Source organism: Sarcophilus harrisii, chromosome 1 (assembly GCF_902635505.1).
Source record: "Sarcophilus harrisii chromosome 1, mSarHar1.11, whole genome shotgun sequence".
NCBI classification, from domain to species: Eukaryota; Metazoa; Chordata; class Mammalia; order Dasyuromorphia; family Dasyuridae; genus Sarcophilus; species Sarcophilus harrisii.
The window spans coordinates 155289992-155309018 of NC_045426.1; the positions used below are offsets into that span (position 1 = coordinate 155289992).

Consider the following 19027-nt stretch of genomic DNA (forward strand, 5'->3'; position numbering starts at 1 on the left):
AGTCCAGAGGCAGAAAGAGGTAATCCCTCTTTCTGTTTAACTTCAAGTCTCTTAGTGTATACTTTGCTTTGATTCCTCACTCCACAGCTTTAAACCTCAGGAATCCCTTTAATCTCAAGCAATATACCATGCCTAGGCTTGTTTCAGTCTCAGATACAAGCCAATTTTAGCTTTTATAATGATTCTTAGGCTACTGGGGAAACAAATATTCTATTTGTAATATTGTTGCTATGGAATTAACTATTACCTTGTAACTTTTTGTTCACCAAAATGTTTTCTTTGAACCAATTAATGATGTAAGGTAGGCTAGACAAAGAGCAGCCATTTACTCAGAATTTCATAAATGGCAACACTTAAACTGGCAAAGCTTTTCTATTCTTAGCAGAGGCAAATTATTTGATTCTTTGAAGTTAGATAATACAGGTGTACAAGATGACAATAGAAAATGATGAATGTATCATTCAAAAATGAAGAATATCAATTGCAGTGAAATCTGGCTTCGTTTGATCTCTCTGAATAAAGAAAAATAGAAAGGTTTTGGGACATTAGGGAATTTTTTTTCAACAGTTTTATTTAAGCTGTAAAGTGCATATATTCTACACTGCTAATTTTGAGCAACATTGTACCATAGCACAGAATACATGTCAAAAAAAAAGTTTAATAAGAAAAATAAAGCCTATGACAGGAATAAAATTCCCAAACTTGGATCTGAAAGGGGAAAAAATGATCAAGACTAGACTAGTGATTTTTTTTTAAGCTATTAGCATAAATTTAGAAGAAAAAAGAATTGATGGTAAAAACTTATATTTATGGTAATGAGAATGTATGAGTCAATTAAAAGTTTAATTTGTTCTGTATTCCCATAGTTCTCCTTTGAATGAGGAAGGATCCTTTTTTTTTTTTTTTTAAACTCAGTGTAGATCAATAATTGAAATAGGGCCTTAAGGACCTCCAGTCTTCACAAGCCAAATGACTTTCTAAAGAGCACTTATTCTCACTCTGTCTGTAAAACAAGGTTATACAAGTATTATACTTTTACTACCTGCCTAAGAGGATAATGTGAAGATGAAAAAAGATAATATGCGAAATGTTATATCAAGGTAGCTATTATTAATATTGGGCAAAGAACTGTAGAAAGGTGAGGAACATTATTAGTGTTCTCAAGTACAGTTTCCTTTCTTATGCTGTTACACATTTACTTTTTAGATCTTTTAAAAATTTTAAATTTTGCCATAATTTCTAGTAATGATCTTAAAAATATGGAATAGAAACAACAAAGCTTCACACTTCTCTGAAACATTTATAAATAATGAGAGGTTTCATGTTTTTAGAATATGTTTACAAAAGGGAATATTCCTTTGTTTTTCTGGCATGAATTAGTGTAACACATCAGATCAACATGACAAATCTGATAGGTATCATATTTGAATTTTTAGTTTACTACTTACAGATGGCTTTATTTTGTCACACGATAGAAATGATAATAGCTTGTGTGATATTTGATGTATTTCAAACAGCTATGGAATTGAAAATTTTTGAGATGGATTGAGAATTATTTAATTTTTTTAAAAGAATTTTCCTTTGAAGAAATACTTGCTATTAATGAATCTCAGCCTCTATCCTTGCCCCCAGGAAAAAAAAAAAAGGTAAATTCCGTAAGGGGCTTTTTTGTTTTTGTCTTTATAGCCCCTTCTGGATTTTGTACTACTTAACACTTTTTTTGTGTATACCATTTAACGCTTTTGTTCAATTGAATTTGAGTGAATTGCCTATAAATTTTTAGGTTAATGAAATAAATAAAATCTGTAATACCTTATATATAGAAAAAAGATTCATTTTTAGACAAACTGGCCCATCTTGAATATTGGCAGATGAGATCATACCACATGTATAGAAATGTTTAAAGAGATGCTATACGTGCATTTAAAAAAATAAGCCAATACTCATTTGCTACTATAAATGGAGGAGACAAGAAGGAAAGGCAGTTTTTTGGGTTCCCAAAGAATAATGGAGTTGGAATGGGATTGGGTGAAAACAAATGTTGTACTTACTTGGATGACAGAAGTATTTGATAAATATATTCAGATACCCATGCACTCTCCACAAATCTATAGCATCCTAAGTATATTACATGGTGATATTGATTAGGTTCCCTAAAATTATATTGACCCAAGTATGTATTTGTTAGTGAGAGGACTGATTCTAAAAGGTAAGATCCTTCTTGCTTGGCAAACTCCTTTGCATGGATCGTTGATACTATCCCCTCTCATATTCTACAGCACATTAGTTCCGCCATCTTGTCTCTATTCTTCCTCCAATTTTCAATCTCTTCTTAACTAATGACTCCTTTCCTTCTTCCCACAAGCATACCCATGACTTTTCTGCTCTTAAAAAACCTTACTTGATCTGAACATCCCTATTTGGTATCTTGCTATATCTTTCTTTCTCTTCTTTCCTAAACTCCTTGAAAAAGTTATGTTGTGTTTTTAATTCCTCTTCTTTTACTCCAAACCCTTTATAGTTTGTTTTCTCATATCAACATTCCTGTCATTTTAGCCAATCTGAAAAGTATGTAGTAGTATCTCAGAGTTGTCTTAATTTGTATTTCTCTGATCACTAGTGATTTATAACATTTTTTCATATGACAAGAAATAGTTTTCATAATGTACTCTAGCTCTTCTTTGGCCACAAATGTCATCTTTCTCCACAGATTTGAGAGGTATACTATCCTTTGTTCTTCTGATTTCCTTTTAGTTTCACTCTTTGTGTCTAAATCATGGACTCATTTCAACCTTATCTTGATAAAGAACGTTAGGTATGGGTTAGTGCCTAGTTTCTTCCTTACTAATTTCCAGTTTTGCCAGCAATTTTCTTTAAATAATAAAATCTTATCCCAGAAGCTGGGATATTGCCTTCTCCAAAATTATCAGTGTTTTCTTATCACCAAATGTAATGATCCATTTTCAATCCTCATTTGCAGTACTTGAACCTGTTGATCCCTTTTGATACTTTTTCTTCTCTAGATTTTCATGACACTGCTTTCTCCTAGTTTTCTTTTCACTTGTCCAGCCACTTCTCAGTTTCCTGACTTTCTACTTTTCTCTCTCCTACCCTCTCTCATTTGGTGATCTCATAAGTTCCCATCATTTTCATTATCTCTATGATGATGACTTACAGAACTATCCATCCAGCTGGTATCTTTCATCCAAATTTTAATTCCATATTAACATCCTGAACTGGGACATCCAAAAGAGAACTCAGTATCTTTCCCAAAAACTTTCCTGTCACTATCAAGGATATCGTCTCCTGAGTCACTGAGGCTTGCAAATTCAGAGTCATTCTAGATTCCTTACTCTGATTCACATATATACCACATTTCCTATCTGTTGACAAACATTTCTCAGATATATCTTCTTCTGTCTACTCATCCAGCCAACACACTAGTTCAGGCCGTTATCATTTTCTTCCTGTATTATAGGAATAACCTTCTGATTAGTCTCCCTGCCCCAAGTCTCTTCCTATTTAAATTTATGGCTACTCAGCTGTCAAAGTGATCCTCCTAAAATATAGGTCTCATCATGTCACTTATCTACTATCCCTGCCCCTAAATCTGTAAATTCCAGTGACTCCTCATAAATTACAAATATAAAATCTCCATTTGGTATTTAAAATTATCCTGGTCCCTTCCTATCTTTCCAAGATATATTGTTACTAATGATGAGTAAATTCAGACTTTTGTTAAATTTGAAAATCAGTTCAATATAAAAAAGAAATAAAGAAAGAAAAATTTTGAATAGAAAATAAAATGTGTAGTTTCCTGCCTATTAAGTAAACATTGACTAAACTGAGCTTACACACTTAAGCTTTTTTTTTTTTATGATACAGGATGAAAAGAAAATATGTGTAGGAGTCTTACAATCAAGTGAACATCGACTCAACTGAGCTTACACACTTAACCTTTTTTTTTTTTTCTACAGGATGAATTTCACTCACGATTGCGTTTTAATCGGAGGGGACTGGTTGCCATGGCAAATGCTGGACCGCATGATAATGGCAGTCAGTTTTTCTTTACCTTGGGTCGTGCAGATGAACTTAACAATAAACATACCATTTTTGGAAAGGTTAGTGTTCAGTTCTCAATTTCTAAGATTCACTTTTGTTTCTTAATAAAATTTTTGGTTTCTCAACATTTGTAAATTGGTTGTTGTTTTCTTTTATTCATCTTTTTTCCCCCAGTGTTTATCAAATGGTCAAATCCTGTATGAATTCTAACGGCTGTTCAATGCATTTGGCTAAACAGAAATTTCATTGTAGCCAGTGAAATTGACAGGTGATCAGAACTTTTGCTTCTAAAAGATTTGGGCTTCAAATTTTTTTTAAAAACAATTGTAGTTATATACTATTTATGATATAATTTAATCTATTTTTCTACATGAATTTTTAATAATGAAATTATAGTCTCAACTAAAATCCCAATTTCTTCAGGATGCCTCTCCTAACCCTTTTTTAATTCTAGTGTTTTCACCATGTTAATTTTTTTCCCTTATTTATCCTTATACATGAGTTTTTGTACATATTTATTGTCTCCATTATTAGATTATATGCTCCTGGAAAACTGGATTATCTTTTGTCTCTTTTTGTATCCCCAGCATTTAGCATACTGCCTGGTACATAATAGGTACTTAATAGAATTTGACTATTTATAATTAATTTTACTCATAGCATTATTACTGTTTAAAATGGAAGGAATTTATTTAAATTTTTTGAGATGTTCTTTTAAACATGTTTGGATTCTGCTCCAACTTTTTTTTTAATTTGGCATTTATTAATGTATATATTCTTTGACTGAGTTTTCAGTAAACCTTTATTTGAATATAGTCTCTGAATTATCCTGCTCTTTTACTGCAAGAAATTAAAGCAAAAGAGTAAACCTAGCATTTTAGATCCATAAGTCTATAGCTCCCTCTGCTGGTTAATTTTCCATTTACCCATCCTTTTATTAAAGTTTGAATTTATCATCCTGGTGGAGGAAAACCATATAAACACAATTAGAATTTAAATTAGAAACGCAAGATAAATGTGAATTTTTTTTAAAACTGAAGAGCATGGATATTTAAAGTTATTAGTCCTAATCAGTATTGCTGGGAGAAAAATAAGCAAATCTCTTGCTTTGACCATTATACTGAAGAAGGACATAGCATTATAGCTTTGGGATTTTTTTCTTTCTTTTTTAAAATACCAATGACTTATTAATCCTGTTGGAATATTTGGGATTTTAGGGATAAACATGAGGCCAGTGTTATATACTTGAATATCTTGTATTTACTTTTATAAACTGAGTTCTCTAAATCTACTTTGTGGGACAGATTCTTCTCAGATACTTAAGCATAAGTTTTTTGGCAAGTTTTGAAAAATGCTCTGACAGTCATTTATTAAGTGCCTACTATGTGTCAGGTACTAGGTTAAACAGCAGGATATAAATTGAAATAAGGACAGTTTCTGTTCTCAAGGTTTTTGTAGTCTAATGGGGGAGTGAGAGAACAATGCACAAAAGAAAGCCAAGGAAGTGAAGTAGGAGGTACCTAGTATGGGAGTATAGTGGGGAAGTTAGATTTACAATAAGTGCTGTTTGGGTAGGAAAGAAGGAAATGTCTGACATGTCTTTGCTTCTCTGAGTTAGTTAGAAGAAGGTCATGTTGAAGACATCATTTCTATTGCTAATGAAAACTAAGCTTTAGTAACTCACTTTCCTCTAAGGCTTATTAAATTATTCCATTTTATATATTTCTTCTTTTGAGGAAATATTAGATATGCATATATTTCAGTGTTTTAATATTAAATGTATCCTTTTATTTAAAATTTAAAAAAAACCTTATTCATTATTAAGTATATTAAACTCTTAAACATTTTTATTTGATAGGTAACAGGAGACACAGTATACAATATGCTAAGATTGACAGAAGTAGACATTAATGAAGAAGAAAGGCCACTTAATCCACATAAAATAAGAAGTTCTGAGGTGGGTATTCAGGATATTCTTGGTGAGGCTTGGAGCTTGAATAAATTATTATCAATTCTTGGAAAACTTTGGTTGAAGTAATAGATATATGTGTGTGTGGTGTGTGGGGGTGTGTGTGGGTGTGGGTGTGGGTGTGGGTATGGGTGTGGGTGTATGCATACATACACATACAAATATGAGCTTGACAACTGGGTTAGTTTTTCCATGTTTTCCTAACAATTTTCTTTTGGGGGTCAGCCTGCCTGGTGTGGTGGAGACTTTTGTCACTTTCTTGTCTCATCATGGGGATACCAATAGAGCATTCTGGCTGTTCACTTGTCATTCCATGTTCTTGTCACATGATCAGCCCATTTTTCTCTTCCTGTTGTAATTTTCCATAATATTTTCTTTTTACTCCTTTCTACATTGGTTACATCTTTCTCACACTTACTGTGTGCCTCACCACTATCCTCTGTGTAATACTCATCTTAAGTTCTTCAAAGATATTGGGTTTACCACATCTTGTTTACATGTAGCAACATATACACAGCAGAACACAAAATGAGGATTGTGTGTGAAATAATAAATCTCTGTCTTATGCAATTTGCTTTAGAAAAATATAATAAATTCTACACATTGGTTTAAAAACTGTCCTAATTTGTGCTTCCTTTTGAACTTGTTTCTGTTCTGTTCATTTAAAGAAATGTTTCAATGGTTCTCTTTCTTTTTTTGAATCACTATTGCTAACTGCTTTCCTACTGATACACATTTATCCTATTAACTGAGAGAAAGAATGGGGAAAGAAAAAAGAAAAACTTTATAACAAATAAGTATAGACAAGCAAAAGAAATCCACACAAATACTTTTATGTGACCTATGGAAAGTATGAAATATGTGAGAAGTCTAGATCAACTTATTTTGTTCAATCCTACTCAGATTACTGCTGTCATTGCTCTAATTATTCGTGAGTCTACATAAAAGTGAACTAAGTGATTTAAAGAGATATGACACATTGCTGGATAATGAAAATAATTACACTAAGAAAAAACAAATTATTAAATAAAGTTGTTATATGGAAATAGTTTTAAATAATTAAATAATGTTTTAAATATTACTTTTCCTAGGTTTTATTTAATCCTTTTGATGACATCATACCAAGAGACAATAAGAAGCCAAAGAAGGACAAATCAGAAGATGAAGTAAAGAAATTAACAACTAAAGGCACAAAGTAATATAAGGATTTGCTCAAATGTGAAAAGTAGCACTGATTCATCAACTTTCTTAATATGCTATAGTTGTTGGAAGACATTAAAAGAATTTGAAAGCCTAAATTATGGAATTTTTTTTAATGCATTCAAATTTGTAGTTAAAACCCAAATTTATGAAGTTGCCTAATAGATGTTCTTAAAATTTGCTTTAGTAAGTAGGTGTTAAAAATTTATGGCTTATGACAAGTTGTATGTAAAAGGATTCAGGCAGTTGATTGAAAACAATTTTTGTTTTTAATCAGTTTCAAAATTTCTTACATAGTGCTGAAACACATTAATAAAGATCAAATTATAAAGATGACCCCTAATGCAAGGCCATTTTTTACCTCCTTTGGAATTTAATTTTATTTCTTTGCTTCATTCTAGTTAGTGTTATTTGTATGAAATGTCACCATCATTAACCGTTGGATTGATTTTTCAATTTTTCTAAGTATTTTTTCCTTACAATAAATAAGAGAAGCTTTCTAAGGTAGGAGATGAAAGACCAACTTTAAAGCCAGAAAGAACTGGATTCAGATCCAGATTGGGACAACGCACTTTATTTCTCATTGCCAAAGGCAACTAACTCCCTTAGATTATATGTTGCTTAATAGTTGCCAAGCTGCAGCTGGGAGAGGACTTTTTGTTACTGAGAGCTTCTCTATACCAGGGAAATTACAGACCCAGACTCAGTCATTCAGTCAATATGTAAATTAGAGAATCGATGCTTTCATTAGATCTAAATCTTATGAAAGCATTCCCTCCTAATGCTGATGATCTGTCAAGCCTTCTCCATTTCCCTACTTTAAATCTTTTTTCTCAAATACTTGAATAAAATAAGTTGAGTTAAAAGAATGATAATTTGACACTTTAACTTGAGTTTTGAATTACAAAGCATCAACCTTAGAAAGGACCTTAGAGATTATCTAATCCAGGGATTCATAACCATGTTTTGTGTTGTGGACCTCTTTGGAACTCTGATGAAGTCTATGAATCTTGTCTCAGATTCTTGTTTTTAAAAGCACATAGTACATACTATTGCAAAGAAAACCAATTAGAGTGAAATAAGGATGTAATTTTTTTCCCATCCGAGTTCATAGTACTCCTGAACTCTGTCCAGAAATTTCTTCAGAGGTTGGAGACCACAGGTTTATGAAACTGAGTGAATTCAGCCCTTTCATTTCACAAATGAGTGAACTGGGGGCTAGAGTAAACTGAGTTGTTTCTAGTTAGAAGACCAGTAAGAGGCAAAGTTAATAATAAAATCTATTTCTTTTAATTTTTCCAGTGTTTATTCCATTAAATTTAATTACCTCTAATTTTAAGTTGAGGAATTAAGAAGAGTATGACAATTTGCCCAATTTCCTTCAATATCACCATTTTTTCATGGCATAGTTGTTAGCATATAATTTTTGCATAGCAGATATTAATGAGTAAAACAAGATATTGCAGATTATTTTGGTAGATGATGCTTTGTTTTATCCTTTCAGGGTTTTTAGAGCACACGTTTGCAAGATTTTCAGTAATTTCAATTATATAACTAATCATTGACAAATTCAGAGATTGTTAACTCTCTTGGAGAGATGATTATGTCAAAATATCTGAATATGTAGATTTTTGGGTAAAATTTGGTTTTATTTTTGCAAATTGAACTGTCTGCTTGAGAATATCTGTCCTCTGTGGCAAAAGTCTTTTATTTATTTATTTATTTAGAAGTACTTAGTAAAGCAAATTCAAATAATAGAATATTTCATCAAAATAAGGCATAACTTATTTTTGTCAAAAAGCACGTACTCATTTGTTTTTGAAAATTTAGGCATGTTTTTTGGAAATGAAAATACTTTTAAATACTGTTATATGAATATTTTTCTTTCACTAGAAATTTTAGTTTACTTTCATTTGGAGAAGAAGCTGAAGAGGAAGAAGAAGAAGTAAACCGAGTTAGTCAGGTGAAATTGCAATTTGTTTTTTCTTTTGATTCATAAGATTTCTTTTGGTACCTTTTGTAAAATAGTATTACTTTTCTTTTTTCTTTTCTATCTAATGGAATTTCTTAAAGTTAGACTTTTTGGATAGATAATATTGATTTGTTTTCATAAGATTTCTGCATTCTACTCTTGCATTATCCTAGTATTTTTGTAATAGAAACTATAAAATACTAAAGTAACATTTTAAATATATTTCAAATTCTTTAACTTCAGCTAATTTAAAATGGCAATGATTTGTTCCTTTGCTTGATTGTTTTTTCTTTTATCAGTCACAGCACAGAACATTTGTATCTTGTGTATTTGGATGTTCTCTCAGTGAACATGTGGCAGAGCCTTTCTTTATGAACTTTTGAACTTTTAGGAAGTTTCTAGAAAATGTCTACCTTGATTTTGTCTCTTAACCCAGTCTTACTAATTTAAAATTCCATCTATATTTAAAATAATAATTGGTACTAATATTTAAATTTTTTATGAGTACCATTTATCATTTCTCCTTTTTACCATCAAAGGTATCATCCATATTTGTCAGCATGTTCCACTTCTCGCCCAGCAGATAATCTTGCCCCTACTTTGCTGAGAAGTTCCACATCATTTCTCTTCTCTTCTGCTCTTCTTAAAGCTTCTTTCCTAATTGTCTTCTCCTTTGTTGTAGGCTTAGGAAAATGTGACTCTTCTTGCCAATGCTTAACCTCTCCTTATCCTCTCAATCTAATTGGTCCTACTGTCTCTCTTTTGAGAAGCAGGACTCTTTATTAATGAATCCTTTCCTATCTTTCTCATTTTTCTGTCTCTATTTACTTGTATTATCTGTACTCAGATTTCCCAATCCTTTAAAGAATTTTCCCTTGAGTCTATTGTGTTGTTGTTCTCTCTTTTCATTTGTTTTCATTGTTTGGAAGATCTTAGGTTTCAACCTGGAAACAAACTTGGAGAGTTACCTATTCCAACCTCATCATTTTACAGATGAGAAAATTGAGGTTTAAGTATGTGCCTTGGCCAGAATCACATAAGGCCATTAGTGGTGAAGCTTTGATTTGAACTCTAAATTCATTTCTCATTATCTGTTAAACTCCTCAAAATCTTCACTAGCAGCTTCTGCTTCCTTATTCTCTATTTTAAAATTATCTTTTGAGATCTTGCTTCCAGTTCTGAAATTATTCTCTCAAAGATCATCAGCTAGTGCTTTATGGCTAAATTCAGTGAGCTTTCCTTAATCTTTATTCTTCTTGATTTTCCTGCAATTTCCTGCTTTTAACCACCTTCTCCTGTGTATTTTTGTCATCTTATGACACTGTTCTTTTCTGGTTCTCCTTCCTATCACCACTTAATCTCTTAATTCCTTAATTCTGGGTATCCCTGAGGATTTTTTTCTGGCCTCTTCTCCCTCTTAATAATCTCATCTGCTTTCGTATACTCCTGATCATCAATGATATTGTGCTCATTACCATCCCCTGAGTATGGATGTTCTCTAGGGTTCTGTCCTTGTCTCTTGTTCTTTCTTCCTTGATTGTAAGGAAGTGAGTATTCCTAGATACTCACTTCATGAAGTTCTTGAATAATGCTGAATTTCTTTAGGAAAATCCTTGGCCACTTAAAAGAAACTGACCTTCCAATCAAAGCTTATGTCTCAGACTGTGATATGAATTAGTCTATCAGTATATCGATCTTGGACAAGGTAATAGATTTATAAGTTGAATGCTTGTACTAGTCCCCATGAAAATTTAAAAGGCCATGTTTTTTGATAGACATTCTGTGGAAGAGAACTTCATTAGTGTCCCACTGAATGAGAAAGTGTGGGTTTAATCTTCACCTTTGTATTTGTAATGAGATCTTTGATCCTTTGAAATATTAAGACATAATAATATAAGGTGGACAGGAATTTTTACTAATCTAGTAATTGGCAAATGTACTAATTTGTTGGTGTTTTTAAAAATCTATTTCTGTAAGCTTAAATCATAAATTTGAAATTTAGTAATTTCAAGTATGAGTTAATTTCATTCATTTAAAATATTTTTTAATATAAAAAATTTAGAGGCAATTATTTTTCAGAAGTGACCTCCCTAAAAAAATTACCCCTTATTCTTTTTACTTTGCATGTATTTTGGAAATGGAATTTATTTCCTTTTTCCTGCTGCTCTTGGTTGTTTTTCTATGAAATAGGGGAAAAAATAATAAACTTAGAATCTACTGAAAATTGTACACAGTGTGCTACAAAAGCAATTTGTCCCAACCAAGCTTAAAAGGGGATAAGGGTGCTACTACATATGACATGTTACTTTCAAACTTTAGAACATTATTCTCTTTTTTAAAAATTTGAAAAACCACTATAATTTATTGAAAGATTGAATATAATTGTTCTTCCTCACTAAACATTAAAAACCAGTTTTTTTCTAGCAAATGATTTGAATGACCACTCATCATGTTATCATATGTAACATTTCAATACCATGAATACTATTGAAAAGGCACTGTTCAAAGGAAAGCATTATTATTAATCATTTCAACTTTATAGTACCTACAACTAATAGAAATTTAATTGAAAGCAAGAGATAGCAACTAGAAAGTATGTGGTGTAGGAAAAGGAAAGATATTCTTAGGTAAAATATTTTCTTAAAAGGTGGATGATGGGAAGAATTAATAAAATAGTATATATTTTTGTCAGAGTGTGGCCACTATAGAAATGTGGATTTGTGTGGGTATATATATATATATATATATATAGGTATGTGTTTATGTGTACAGTATATGATTACTAATTGGAGAGAAGTTCTGCCTAGATTTGTAAAAAGTCTTAAAAACATTTTTTTAAAGACATTAATTTAAAAAAAAATTTTTTAAAGAAATTCAGCAATATTCTTTTTCAAGTAGCTATGGTAAAACTATCTAGACAAAACTGTTAGCTTTAATGAATCACTTTTGTCTTTGTATTTCCCAGTGTTTTCATAAAGTGGATTTGTAATAAATAATTACTTAATGTTTAGAATTGGTTAAAAATGTTTTTTTTTTTTTAAATTAGTCTCATCTAAAATTCTTTGCTGACGTTAAGACTTTATAGTTTGGACATAAAGGGATATTTCAGACCAGCTTGAGATTAATTTCTTTCTTTCTTTTACTTAAGTTCATCTTTTTCATCAGTGATCCAATAGTAAACCTCTGCCCACAGACTGTCAGACTGATCACAAAGTAATAATTAGTGAAGCTTGAACTAGACTTTCCCATATTAAAAAATAAGAAATATAATAAGGATAGTCAGTATTTTGTTTTAGAGAATACTTCATTTGATTCTGACAAATCATGGTTTGCTTTCCTTTTCCTTTGGGTTTCCTGTTGTTTTTTTTTTTTTTCCCCCCATTCTTTACTCATTTCTTCTTTATTATCTCACGGCATTTTTGTAATTTGAGCTTAAGGGACTTTTAAGATCATTTCAAACTACCTCATCATTTTACAAGTGAGAAAACTGACATTCTAAGACATTTTAATTTGTCAAACCAACTTCATTTCCTTTATTTTGTAAAAAAAAAAAATAGTCTTTCTAAAGAAATACATTAAAGGAATGCAATAAACATATACTTGACTTCATAAAGTATTCAGCAGTGTTTTTTACAATAGCCTTATGAACAAAAAAGAAGTTCTTGAATAATAGGATATTAGATTGGTTTTACTGACAGGAGTCGATATCTTATACAGAGGAAGCTATTCTGAACTTCAGAAGGACTTCAGAAGAAGTTGGGCTTTATGATCAGTAAGGTTTTGTCCAGGACCAAATGTATGATCCAATGATCTAAGTATGTTAAGATCACTTATGAAAGCATAAAAAGGTGGTAATTGATATAGATGTATTAGTGTAGAGGGTACATGTACTAAAGAAATTTTTTTTAAGTGTTAAGAAATATCTTATTTTTCAAATAATTATAAAATAAAGTTTATTGCAAAGTTTTTATTTATTTATTTTGTTTATTAACTCAATAAAACACCCAGTATTTATCCTCACAAAGAATTTAAATTCCACTTGTAAAATTAATATCACTTATCTGGTATTTATTAAGTACCTAATATATACCGAGCATTGTATATTTAGACAACTATATTAACTGCTACCCTTTTCTACTACTGACTTATCTCTTTATTCATTTATCTTTTTCTGTGTTCAAAATCAGTCTAGTGGGTTGCTTTGGATTATTCTCAGTTAATTACCAAAATTGCCAAAACTTTCCTAATGAACATTGTGCCCATCTTAGACAAAATCATGCAAGCTCAGATAATTTAGAAATACCAATAAATATTTAAACAAAATATTGAAGACTGTGTCACCTCCTTTTCTGTCTTCTATTCCTTCCTTCCAGCCATTCTTAGTGGGATTTCTGAGGATGGAGAATGAGATTAAATTCTGGGTTAAAATTTCCCCAGCATTGTGCTCTGGGAAAAAAGAGTGAAGATAGGAACCATTGACTGGATTTCATCATTCTTGTTTCTGCTGATTAGAGGGAAGAATCATTTTTCTGGCACAGTTTTGAGAATGCTTCCAGAGTTGTGAGGCAAGGGAAACTCTAGAATCAGCATACATCTTCCTAACTCTGGGTTGATGTTTTGGGGTTGCAGGTGCTTTCAGAAATCCCAAGAAACAGGAAAGTATTTCCCTAATGGGTACTGCTTCAGTACAGTATTAAGTGTGTTGGCCAGAGCTAATTTTTTTTTTTTAATTTTTTGGCTGAGGCATCTGGGATTAAGTGACTTGCCTAGAGTCACACAGCTAGGAAGTGTTAAGTGTCTGAATCCAGATTTGAACTCACGTCCTCCTGACTTAAGGGCTGGTGCTAGCCAGAGCATCTTTAAAAAGAATTGATAATGTAGAGGCAGAAGATTGCTACAAAGGAGTGAGAATTCAAGTTTAAACTATTTTATATCCAAAGAAGTTGTTAGAAAGGACAGCATTCATTTGCATTTATAGACTCTGTTATATTTATTTAAGAAAAATTAACTTTAAAGAAGAATACTGAAGAGGCCAATTTGCCTACATCATAGAATGTAGGAAGGGGAACAGTCTGTAATGAAACTGGAAACGATTAGAGCTAGATTGTAAATAGCTTTTAAAGCCAGAAGAGTTATCCCAGAGATGTTTAAGGTCATCCACCTAAGTAAGTGGCAGAACTAGTATGAAATCAGGTCTCTTTGGATAACAAGTCCATCATTATTAGTACCATGCTATGGTATACTTTCGGTGGTGAACTCTGCCTCTCTATTCATAATAAAATATTTTTTAATGTTATTTTTTAGAGCATGAAGGGAAAAAGCAAAAGTAGTCATGATTTGCTCAAGGATGATCCACATCTCAGTTCAGTTCCAGTTGTTGAAAGGTTAGTTATCACATTAGTGCAATCTCAAGTTCATGGGTATTTTGGTGTTAGATATTTTGGGGATGGAGGTAGATGGGATATTGTTGTTGAAAGTATTTTAATTCCTTTTTCTCTTAAGTGCATGAAATTTTAAATGTACTTTTTTCCACTTCTCAGCAAATATGACAGTTCATCAAACTTGTGTTTCATTTTCAGAATGGAGAGAAACTTCTAAACTCTCTCCCTGTGTTGTTATTTCTATTGAATTAAAAAAAATAAGTTTTAATTTTAAAGCTTTGTAGGTTGAAATTTTTTTTTTTGTTATTTGGAATTTTCATCAAAAAAATTAATATTTAGTTGAAATCTGTTTTGCCATAGTGGTAATATATTTGGACAAAATTTTTCATAGAAACAGTTTCATTTATATTAGTGTTTTCACTGAAATATAACACTTGAATTTCTTTTCTAAGAACAAGCAGTCATGTTTTGGTCTGAAATGAATATTATATATATTTTTTGCTCTGGAGTCTAATGAATTATAGTAGTCTGTGTTATTTCTTTTTGGGGATGAAAGATAGCTTTTGATAAGGTTCTTTGATTAGTTGCTACTTGATTAGTTGAATGATTATTCAGTCTTATTTTCTATGAATAGAATTATTTTGTCAAGTTCTTTTCACATCTTATTTTTTTGATTCTGTTAAATACAGTCTGCCTTACTAGATACTGTGCATTTATTCAGCCCATTCATTGGGTTGTGTGGTCCAAGAAGTTCTGAAACTGAGTCATGGGAGTAGCTCAACATATCTATCTACACACTGTCTTTGAATTTTCCACTGTAGTTTGTGACATGTTCGAGTGCTATAATTTAGAGAGGGAATAAAATGCTATTTCTTAAGGTTAGCACATTTTAAGATGTCCCATTTGGAGCAAAACTTTTAAGTATACATGATTACAAATAATATTCTTTAGCTGGAACTGATAGAATAGGAACTTCTTCTCAAGTTTTTCAACATGCTAACATTAGAATTGTCTGGGACCCTTAATCTGGTTCAGTGACATAGCAAATCTTGTTCGACAGTATATTTCTTTTTTTTTTCCTTGTGAATCATTAAGTTTCATTTGTGTGAATAAAGAGTGACTACTATTGAACAGTAATGATGCAGCTTTTTAAATTGTCTATCATCTTTGGCATGTATGATGTATGTTCAAAAAGAAGACCTGAGTAAAATGAGTAAACTTGATCTGATGTGTCTAGAAAATAGGTTGTGCTTTTTTAACTTGTTTAGTATTTTTGTCAATTTTAGGGAGAATCTAAAATTTATGTGAATTTTCTGTTTACTTTTAGTGAAAAGGGTGCAGATTCAATGACAGGAGATTCAGATGATGTGAGTAATAACTTTCATTTATGTAGTTTTACACTATTTCTAGATGACAAATTTCATATGCAATTAATTTAGTAATATTAAATTGTAATATTAAATAGTAATATTAAATTGTAATATTAAATTAAAACACAATTAAAGTGTTCATGCAAAAATTTGTATGTGAAAATTGCAAAATTTGTATGAGAAATAATAGCTTCATTGTTTTTTCTTTAATCCATTATTCTATTTGCATTCATATTTGCATTATTGGTTTGTCACTCAGGAGTTGATTAAGATTTAAGTTTTAAAAACAGGTTGACTATGTGAGTAAAGAAATGTTAAAGCACATTTTATCTTTTAATAAGTGAATAGACAATTTAGGTGAAATGCAGCTATTTAATAATTACAGAATTCTTTTATGCCACAGGAGGTAAAAATTACATATTCTTGCAAGGGTGAATACACCTTTTTTTTGGTTGTTATTTTTTATTTTGTATAACTCATTCACAGCGCCCAGCACATTACTACAATCACAATAGACCACTAAATGTTAAATAAATGAACATATATTTTGTGGCCATCAATGAAATAACATAAGCCTATATTCATTAAAAATAGTTAACAGAAGAAATCTTATACAATGTATATAAGTAATGACCAAAAATATATTTTTTCTCAATGAATATTGGGATAATTGTTAATCAGGCAGATATTAAATTTTATTCTCTAGAATGAAAATGGATGTGAAGAAGATGAAGATGATAGTGATGAAAAGAATCTAGTGAAAGAACGAATTGCCAAAAAATTGAAAAAGGATAGAAGTGAAAATGTCAAATCTACTAAAGGAGTAGATAAAGAAATAGAGAAAAAATCAGCTACCCGCAGGTGAGTCAAACATATGATGTCAGCATATTTTTATAAAATTTTCTCTTTCTCTAATAACATTTTAAAATAAAGCTGTATACAGTGCAAGAATAATGAAAATATTTTAATGATTGGTCATTCTTTGAATTGCCTGTTTACATGTATGTATAGTCTCAATGAGAGTTTTGATGTGTTCGTATTATTTTAGTGCTTCTTGGTTATGTCAGTCAGTCAATAAGTATTTGTTAAATCCTCATCCCACATAATGGAAAATTAAGACCAAAGACCAAGACCAAAAAAAAAAAAAAAAAAACCCACAAAAATCCCTTGTTACAAATAAGAATAATTAAAGAAAATGAAGTCACACAAAACCTTATCCAAAAATAAATGTCTCTTTATACACCTTGAGTACATTGAATCTCTGTTAAGAAGTGAGTAGCTTTTATCCTGTATTTTCTGGAAATATAATTGGTACTATTGCATTGAAGAGAGTCCTTAAAATCTTTTAGAGTTTATACAGAGTTTCCCTCTGTGGTTTATCTCCAGTTTATAGTGTCTGTGTTTGTTTATAGTTTTTTGCATATTGTTTCCCTCATTAGACTAAAGCTTTTTGATAGCAAAGAGTATTTTTTACTTTTCTTTGTATCCTTTCTACCTTGCACAGTGACTGTCACATAATACTTGCTTAATAAATGAATTAACTAATTATATCACTGTACAGCATCTTCCAAATTCTCAAATGAGTTTAGCTTTCTAAATTTCTCTAGATTCTAGATTCTAGACACTATAGAGTTCCTACTAAGCTTTGATCTTTTCATTAGAAAAGTTTGAAAATTCTCTTTTTCATTTTCCCTCTTATAGGATTATATCAAGTTCTACAAAGTAAGTTATTGTTGTTATAAGTGTATATAGTTTTGCTTTTTGGAAATATTGTATTCCCAGATTTCCTCTAATTTTCCTCAGATTCCTCTGTCAGGTGTTTTGTGAATTTGACAGTGGTACTTGAACTGCTTCTTTCTGGATATTTGTAGTAGTCCTTTTTCCTTGATATTGGAGCTCTGGATTTTGGCTAGAACCTTCTTTGGAGTTTCATTTTAGGGCTTCATTCAAGAGAAGATAGGTAAATTATTTCTACTTTGATTTTTTTCTCAGATTCTAGTATATATGGGCAGTTTTTATGATGAATTATTATTCATACTTTTTTTGGAGGGAGAGAGGGAATCATGATTGTCAGATAGTCTAGTGATTTTTAAATTATCTCATCTTGACTAGTTTCCAGGTCAGTTGCTTTTGGTATAAAGGATCTTATTTTTTCTTCTATTTTTTTCAGTCTTTTAATTCTGTTCTACTATTTCTTGCTATGGTATAAAAGCATTAATTTTTGTTTGTCTATTCTAGTTTTCGTGGAATCCATTCCTTCAGTAAGGCTTACACAGTTTCTTTTCAAAGCTACTTTTCTTCCTTCTAGTTCTTTCTTTAATAGATTTTATTTAATTTTTATCTCTTGCTTCCTTTACAGTAAAACAGACATTGTGCTGGCAAAGGATACCACCATAAGATAGTATTTTTTTCTTTTTTTGAAGCTATTAGCAGAGTTACTTATTCTTTTTTTGAGGGAATCTCTAATACTGTTGTAATATACTGGTTGGTGTTTTCTTTGATTTAATAGTCTTTTCAGTTTTATCTTGAACTGGGATTTGTATCAGGGTCAGAATCCACCTCCAGCTGCTCTTTTTTTTTTTTTTCCTCTAGAAATACTTAACCTTTTATTTGTTTTTATACAAATATTACAATTCAGGAAATTGGGAATTTTTTTTTAAATTGGTAATGTATCTTTTTATAAAGGACATTTTAAAGAAAATATGATGTGATACATAAAATTTCTTCTTAAGCAACTTTTCAAGAAAATATGTATTAAACATGACTAAAATATATTTAGTGGAAAAAAGATGTAGGATCAAAAAACACATTAAAATCTAATTTAATGAAAAACTATCCCTTTTGTATTTTATTGATAAAACTAAAAGTAGAAACAAATAAGACTTGTTAAATGTGTTTATGTCCTTATCCATAGATTTGTAATAAATTAATAGTCCTACTCTTATTGCCTATGACTTTTGGAAAGTTGTTTAATATTTCTAGTTTGTTTTAATTTAATAGCCTTTTATTTACAGGTTATATGTATGGGTAACTTTACAGCATTAACAATTGCCAAACCTCTTGTTCCAATTTT

At 30.8% G+C, this 19027-nt stretch overlaps 1 protein-coding gene across 2 annotated transcripts in view; it reads left to right on the forward strand.

The window, feature by feature from the left end:
* CWC27 (CWC27 spliceosome associated cyclophilin) overlaps positions 1–19027 on the forward strand; it is a 286067-nt gene that overhangs the window by 25270 nt on the left and 241770 nt on the right. For both annotated transcript variants that reach the window (XR_004233770.1, XM_012541061.3), the window contains exons 4-10: positions 3978–4121; positions 5921–6019; positions 7123–7226; positions 9125–9194; positions 14508–14587; positions 15912–15951; positions 16661–16815. Coding sequence is in view for 1 of the 2 variants with exons in the window: in XM_012541061.3 (XP_012396515.2) it covers positions 3978–4121; positions 5921–6019; positions 7123–7226; positions 9125–9194; positions 14508–14587; positions 15912–15951; positions 16661–16815 (692 nt within the window). In the remaining variant the exon portion in view is untranslated. The remainder of the gene's footprint in view (positions 1–3977; positions 4122–5920; positions 6020–7122; positions 7227–9124; positions 9195–14507; positions 14588–15911; positions 15952–16660; positions 16816–19027) is intronic.